Here is an 8,402-nt window from a genome sequence, read left to right on the forward strand (position 1 = left end):
GTGCCCCATAAAAAAGGATTCTACATTCACCACTGTTATCGGTGCATTAATGTTAATTCTCGAGGTTTCTAGGAAACGAGAACACACCATTACCCAAGTCTGGGAGTATGGTAATGTGATCAGTTCCCTAAATCTTTTTAGTTTTCACTTTCTAATTTCTCAATCAACGAGAATCGAACACGCCTTCAGTTTTGATTCTCTGCATCAGATTAACCAAAAAGATAGTGTATAGATATTAAAATGAAAAAGATAGTGTTTATTTAAAGAAACATTCAGCAACTACGTACCATTATCCATACATGTATACATGTAAATGTAATCATTAAATAATATATAGTGTTTGTGTAAATGAAATCATCATTTAATAAAAGTTACAGTACGTACAATTATTTTTATACTGAGAGATCAATCACTTTTATTATTGTTTTCTGACTTTGTAATTTATATACGCCTGTCACAACATAAACTTTGGTATGTATTGCCAATTTCTACAATTCACTTCGTGGACTAAAAATCATAAACATGATATTATCAGGATCCCGTACGTATGTTAATTAGATTCTATGAATCATTCTAACGTGTAATTAGATACAGTTACATATTACGAGATAGTTACAACGAAATGTGCTTTTTGATAAGTGTGCTTTTTCAACATATCAAGTAGCGATATGACTTTGGTAAACGAGTTATGATATATTCTGTACAAATGGTCGGTGAAACTAAAGGTAAGAACATCCGAATTTTCTCGAGAACTTCTATTGATCAGTTCCGTTTATCATAATTCAAAAAGAAAAAAATTCTGTCTATCATCCGATTGTATATGACGAAGCTAAATAAACTAAATTCCCTGCCAAAGCAAGCGCATGTTGGTTCTCCTCTAGATTGGTGCATTTCAAAGATATCTTGCTTAGCATATAATTCATGATATAAATAGGAATATAAATATAAGAGACCCCAAAAAATCAAATGAATTGTGTAAAGTAACAGATTATTGATTAGGTAATATTAATTTTTAAAACAATTATATTTTGTATCAATAAATTTACTAGTTTTGTAGATTCTGACTGTAACAAATTGTCTTATCAAACAACAGTATGAAATTGCAGACAAAGGTCTCAGGAATGTTGTTGTTCTAACAAAATAGTTTTATATATAGTATGGTACTAACTTAAATTATTCCTATTTATCACCATCGGTAGTTGATTTGTATAAAATCTTACAGCTTAATTCCCATTGGCACTCTAAGTTCGAATCACTAATGGGCGAATGAGCAATCGCGTCATGTTCTCTCAGTTAAGAAAAAGTTAACATCTTCCAATAATTTTTCTGAATTATCTATCCATTCGTATACAAATAAAGTCAATTTGTTCGAACGTTCATGCTTGTTGCTTATTTCAATAAATTTGTACGTTTAATTTGGAAATATGCAACATTCCAATGAATGTCTTAACAACCAAATTATATACTTATAAGAATAGATAGGTTCATTGGATCTTGATAACAGTTTCACTTCACCACACACAACAAAAAAAGACGGAAAACTACAAATATACTATAAATCTATTTAAAATTCAGAGTTTCTAGATTCTTTTCTCAAGTATGTTAATACGAAGGTCTAATAAATGGGTGTAACGGCTTATTATTCCTTTTATAATATTCGAGTTTTCCCTAATAATATGTGTAACAATATACAAATGATTTGGCGTTTTGGTTTAAACCGTTAGTTCAATCATCTCACTCGGTGATATACATTCAAGTCCTAACCAACCATCATTAGGACATATATATATATATATATATTATTTACAAACAATTTCAAATCTATGACTAACCATACTAGATAGATACATACATTGAAAAAGCTATAGAACTATGTATAATCTAGTAATCTAGTATCAGTACCTATCATCATAACCTTATTATCTAAAACTCGATTATGCAATATGCATAATTACTCGTTAATCGCTCTCGAGGTGTAAGTATTCTGTCAAGTAAGTTGCCAAAAAAAAAGGATCTTTTTGTTATATATCAGAATAATCACTGTAAACGAAGTAAAATATAAAATCCATTGAAGTAGGATTCATGCGTTTAGATACAGCCAAAACTATACTAATCCGAATTTCATTTTGATTCAAAGTTCTAACAGAGAAATAATAGAAACCAAAACACACATATTGTCGTTAAATGTTACTACTAGTTTTACCATCATTTGAAACCAATAGTATACTTTCTTTTAATGAACACAAGATAATCTTTGATGTGGCGACGATATCCATTAACCCTAGGTCAATGAAAAGCCACAAACTATTGTTATTTTATTTTATAAACATACATAATAATATATGTATATGTATATGTTTGGGGTGAGATCCATTTCATTTTTTTATTTTTTCTATGAAATTAATCTATTATTCTGTGGACTTGGGAAGTCTGTGGGATGTGTAGTCACTCTTGATGGAGGTTTAACCACGTTGCCTCAAATTCCACAGCTTCGCAGAATTCTAAGTTTTATCTTTTGAAAGAAAAGATGATTTTTTTTTAATTTTAAAAACAAACAATTTTAAACTTAAATTGTATCTACGACTGGACTACAAACTATTTATCTCCATATATCATCCTCTATAGATTACTCCGAAAAAAAAATCATTTATGGGAGAAGTGTTCCAAATAAAAGAAATCTTTACAAGATCAAGACTATAAGATACATATATAGAATGAAGGGGTAGGGAAAAAAATATTTTGTCGTTTGAATTTTTATATTTCATACATTATGAAAAGTTTACAAAATACTACTATCTTTTGTCATCAATACTAGTATTTTCTATGATCAATTTTATCTATTTGTACTACATTTGTTATGTAAACCTATATATTTAACATATTGAACCACTGTGAATAATCATACTTGTATCACTTCATCAGTTAAAATAGTTTATAAGAACTTACCTCTATTAATGTTAAGTTGTCAGAACTGAAAAACGTGCCAAAAATCTTTTTATGTAGAAAGATAACGAATTACTTAGTAAATTACCAAATTAATTTTTTTTTGGTAGGTGTAAATTACCAAATTAATAATCCACAAGAATATGTATTCTGGAAATAAATATTGATGTACAATAAAAATAAAGTTATATCTAAAATAGGTATATTAATAAAAGTACTGATATAAATTTGTACGTGAACAAGTTTTTGTTTTGATGAATAGTTTTTAAGTGACAACTGCGATATTTTTAAAGAAAAAATCACAGTTATCTATTTTCCCCTAGAAAAGGACCAAAGAGGAGCAAAAAGAACCCCGATGGACCTTTCATGTTTTTACGTATACATGATCATGTAGCGAAATGCGTTGTCATGTCTCTTCATTAGAATCGATCATACAAGTAACATATATGTTTGTATCTCTCTTTTTTCCCTTACTTGATTCCCACGTTGGTAGCAACCTGACATCAAACTTAATTATCTTGTTTTCTTTCCCTTCTCAAGTGTATATCCAAATTCATGTCTCTCCCCTCTCAATACGCTACGGACTTCTTTTTTCACTAACAGCAATTTAAATAGGTTGTAATATATATTAGTGATGAATGAGGATGTTCACGTTAGCTAGATCGAAAACATTTTGATAAAACCAGAAAAATTTAAACATATGACCACTTCTCTTAGTAATTGAAGGAGCTCCATCTAGTATACGTAATTCGTATATGACATGCAAGGAAAGAGGTTGCAAAAATATTGAACCACTTTTCTTGTCATTAATTATTGCATTTGTTGGACAAGGATTAAACTAATAGCAATAAGTATAACATATGAGAGAAAAATTAACAAATAATAGTGGGGGTGCAAGCTTATTATTAGAGAATTAAATAACATTAATCATTTTGAAATAAAAATAAATTATTACTATTTTTATAAACACCAATTTGCTTCAAGTCTTCTTCTCTATTTATACATCTTCTCCAATCCAACAAAAGGCACACACTTTACACTTATATACACTAAACCTTCCATCATCTTGTCCTAGAAAGCTCTCCAGAATCTGAATATTTCTTTTGTCACACATTCATTTGCTTTTGTTACTCAGAACAAGACAGAAGTAACTTCCTAAACTCTGTTTCAAGATGCACAGAAACAATAACAAGAAGTCTCTCAACATCTCGAGCATGTTCCAAACCTTCATCCCTGACAGCAACATTTTCTCCCGACGCTGCATTTGGGTCAACGGTCCCGTCATCGTCGGAGCCGGCCCATCGGGCTTAGCCGTAGCCGCGGGCTTGAAACGCGAAGGAGTGCCGTTTATAATCCTCGAGCGAGCAAACTGTATCGCATCTCTGTGGCAAAACAGAACATACGATCGTCTCAAACTCCATCTCCCCAAACAGTTTTGCCAGCTACCAAACTTCCCCTTCCCTGAGGACTACCCGGAGTACCCTACCAAGTTTCAGTTCATCCAGTACCTTGAGGAGTACGCAACGCACTTCGACATCAACCCTAAGTACAACGAGACGGTCCAGTCAGCGAAATACGACGAGACGTTCGGGCTGTGGAGGGTTAAGACCATTTCCAAGAGCGGGCAGCTCGGTTCTTGCGAGTTTGAGTATATCTGCAGGTGGCTCGTGGTGGCTACTGGTGAGAATGCTGAGAAAGTTGTGCCGGATTTTGAAGGTCTTGAGGACTTCGGCGGAGATGTTCTTCACGCCGGAGATTACAAGTCCGGTGGAAGGTACCAAGGTAAGAAAGTTTTGGTCGTTGGATGCGGAAACTCAGGAATGGAAGTCTCTCTGGATCTCTACAATCATGGAGCAAACCCATCAATGGTCGTTCGCAGCTCCGTAAGTTCCAAAGTCCCAGTCTTTATAACAAAAGCAGAGCATCCTCTGTTTTCAAAAACAGAGCATCTTGTCTAATACTCTGTTTCGTTTCCTTCTTGATGTATCAGGTTCATGTGCTACCAAGGGAGATTCTTGGGAAGTCCACTTTCGAACTAGGAGTCACGATGATGAAGTGGATGCCGGTATGGCTCGCGGACAAGACACTGCTCCTACTAGCTAGGATAGTGTTGGGGAACACCGACAAATACGGTCTGAAAAGACCGACAATCGGACCGTTGGAGCTGAAGAACAAAGAAGGTAAAACGCCGGTTCTTGACATCGGAGCACTACCAAAGATCAGAGCGGGAAAGATTAAAATCGTCCCAGGAATCATAAAGTTCGGTCGAGGAATAGTCGAGCTAGTCGATGGACGTGTTCTTGATATTGATTCCGTTATTCTAGCTACTGGTTACAGAAGCAACGTCCCTTCATGGCTTAAGGTAATAATCTAGACAACATCTTTCATTGTTTCTTTAAAGATCTAAAATTTTATAACATTTAATGATGTCGGAAGAAAAAACATGAGTAACCACCCGACCCGGTCCGAGTTTAGTGAAAACCCGACTCAAAATGTGTTTTGAATGTGAGCAATAAATGCAAATTATCTTAGAAAATATCGAGAGAAACGTTACACTTATTAGATTTTCATTGAAAAAGGATATAGAAGATCGTGGTACTAATTGAAGTCGCTTTGAATTATATTTTGCAGGACAATGACTTCTTTTCCGATGATGGGATACCGAAAAACCCGTTTCCAAACGGGTGGAAAGGAGAGGCGGGATTGTATGCGGTCGGGTTCACGAGAAAAGGATTGTTCGGCGCGTCGCTGGACGCGATGAGTGTGGCTCACGATATTGCAAACAGGTGGAAAGAAGAATCTAAGCAACAGAAGAAAACTGCTGCTGCTCGCCATCGTCGATGTATCTCACATTTCTAGTTTGGGAAATAAAAAAATATATTAGGGCAAGAAAAAAATATACAAAAATGGAGAATGGTAAATTAGTATTTGGATGAGTGTGAACAAAAAAAAAGATCAAAGAGATAATTAAGCCCTCTCCCCCAGAAGAAGACCCAAAAACAAAAAGTGTGAAAAATAAAATATAGTTGGGTTTTTTTTCTTTGTGTTTAAGGAAGATGTGGCTTTTTATATATATGTATTCTGATTTTATTATTTTGTTTTTGAGAGTGCTTTGTTTTCTTGTTTTTGTGTATTATGTTTCTTCTTCATTTTAGATTTTGAACTCTGTAAAAGTTTTGCTTAATCTAATATGACAAATGTTATTATGTTATTTTTTATCTTGATGATTTTTTTAATTGATTGAGCAAAAGAAGGAAGAAAAAAGAATGAAACAACTAAGATCATGCTGTTTCATTATTGGAAGAATACTCTCATACGTTAAGAGCTGTTATTTAGGTGTTTTAGGAATCATTATACTAACTAGGGTCGGCCCGGGCTTCGCCCGGATTTGTTGTTTTAAATTTATTTCAAAAAACATTGTTACAGTAAAATTTTTGTAAACTAATAATGTTGAAACTGTGATAATATATTGATTTTAAAAATAATTAATTTGTAAAAAATATTTTAGAAGAAAAAAATTATGTATGGTACTATATATTAGTTTAATTTTATATATTTAATTAAAAAATTTGATATATAAAATGTGTGTTGAATTTGATGATTGAATATAATTATCTTTTATCTGTAATTCAATGAAAATGTCAACTTGTTGAAATAAAAAAGCAAATTAAAGATGAATTTCTTTTTTTTAAATGAATTGTTTATGTTTATTTTAAAGTTATATATATAGTAGTTAGTTTTTTTATTTTATTAGATCATATATCTATATAAAAATTCTAAATTTTATTATTATTATTTTATCGAACTAAGTTATATTTCACATATGTCCAATTCAAGACCAGAAGAATTTATTAATTATCGTGTTTATTCATTTACCGAATATTAATTTATAGATTTTCTACTAAATATATATACATATAAATTATTTACTATTCATTATTTGTATCGATATAATAAATCTCCATATTATCAGTTAAATATTTTTATTATCAAACATTATCTGCTAAAGCAAAAAACTTCACTGATTGTACCATCTAATATTTTAAGAAAATACATTTCAAATCGAACATATAATCGAGTACAAAAACAAAACATATTGTTTCGTTTTAACTGGTTCGGTTTGGGTATTGATCTCAAGGCTATGTGTGAAAGAATTTCTGTTAAATGAATTAAAACCAAAATGTATTTATTTATTTCAAATGAAAACAAATCGAACAAACTGATTCAACCACAAACTCCCGAATACTTTAAAGAAAATAAAATCTGAATTCCTTTTAGCGTATGAGCATCCGCATTACTATCGTTTAAAAAGTTGGTGAGCTTAACATTCATACTTAAGAAGCTCTCTCACACCTAAAACCTATTAGTTGTTTGTGATGTTCTTACCTTTTTGTCTCAGAAAGTATGATATGTGCCTGGCTGAATGCTCCATAGGCTTGTTCCTTGGTACGTACTCTAAAGTTTAATCAGTCTGACATCCACTAAGCTACGTACACTTCTCTTTCTTTCTCACTACTTGTTTCCTAAAACCTTGGCCTGCACTTCTTACAGATTCATTATCTATATCCTTCACTTTTGGTGCTGCATCTTCTCAAAATGCTTGTAAAAGAGTCCTTCATATATTTCCCAGCATATTGATTATGCTCTTCAGAGTTCTGTTTGCGAGATGGACAAAACAACATTGGGTTCCAGACGGAAGCTTTCTAGTCTTTTATGAAGTTCGATGGCAAGCCCATCAAACACACAAAGGCTAGCATCTACATCACTGCGAAGAGGAGTTGACGTTAGGCGGGATAATGGAGACAGTTATGCAGAGTTAGTTTTGCAAACTCCTCTTCAAGTTTTCAGTTATACATAGGATGGTACGTACAATGTATTTGTGATTTGTGGAAAGGGATCTAAGCGGAGTCTCTGGTTTCAGCATATCTCTCGTGAGAGTATATAACAATTCTATTATCTTTGAGACTGATCATCCACTTGTGGCACGTTGAAGTAGGGACATATAGATAGAAAGTAGAAACACACCTGTTTGGAAACAGAGGTGAACTCGTAAACAAAGCTTATTCGAAATTAATTGTTTTTGAGAAAATAAGTTTAATGTGAAGCAATTGACAAAGCACTGAAGCCTTTAAAAATGGTGAAATCCTTCTATAGACACCCCAACCAGTCACTGTGTTAGAAGAAATAGAAGAAGAACTATACCAAGATTATGCACGCTATGCGTATCTAACAAAACCCATCCAATAAAAAACCATCCAAAATCCTCGCATAGACACTCACCAATATCTGAACCGTCGGCCACCGCCTGAGAAGACGACGACGGTGAATCACTAAAATAGAGAAGCTTCACAGCTTGTGCAGGCAGAATCTTAATCAACGACTTGAAACCACCGGCGTTCTCGGGAATTAGCTTTGTTAGTTGCTTAGTTGTTAGTTGCTGAAAGCTCACAACTTGCAAC

The 8,402-nt window shown here is 33.0% G+C and overlaps 1 protein-coding gene across 1 annotated transcript; it reads left to right on the forward strand.

The window, feature by feature from the left end:
• The first annotated feature begins 3,988 nt into the window (after window positions 1-3,988).
• LOC106405007 (probable indole-3-pyruvate monooxygenase YUCCA3) lies at window positions 3,989-6,280 on the forward strand. Its single transcript, XM_013845635.3, has 3 exons — window positions 3,989-4,826; window positions 4,934-5,305; window positions 5,575-6,280. The coding sequence occupies exons 1-3, from the start codon at window positions 4,116-4,118 to the stop codon at window positions 5,800-5,802; spliced, it is 1,311 nt and encodes a 436-aa protein (XP_013701089.2). The 5' UTR covers window positions 3,989-4,115; the 3' UTR covers window positions 5,803-6,280.
• Window positions 6,281-8,402: the final 2,122 nt, after the last annotated feature.

This window comes from Brassica napus, chromosome A10 (assembly GCF_020379485.1).
Source record: "Brassica napus cultivar Da-Ae chromosome A10, Da-Ae, whole genome shotgun sequence".
In the NCBI taxonomy this organism is placed as follows: domain Eukaryota; kingdom Viridiplantae; phylum Streptophyta; class Magnoliopsida; order Brassicales; family Brassicaceae; genus Brassica; species Brassica napus.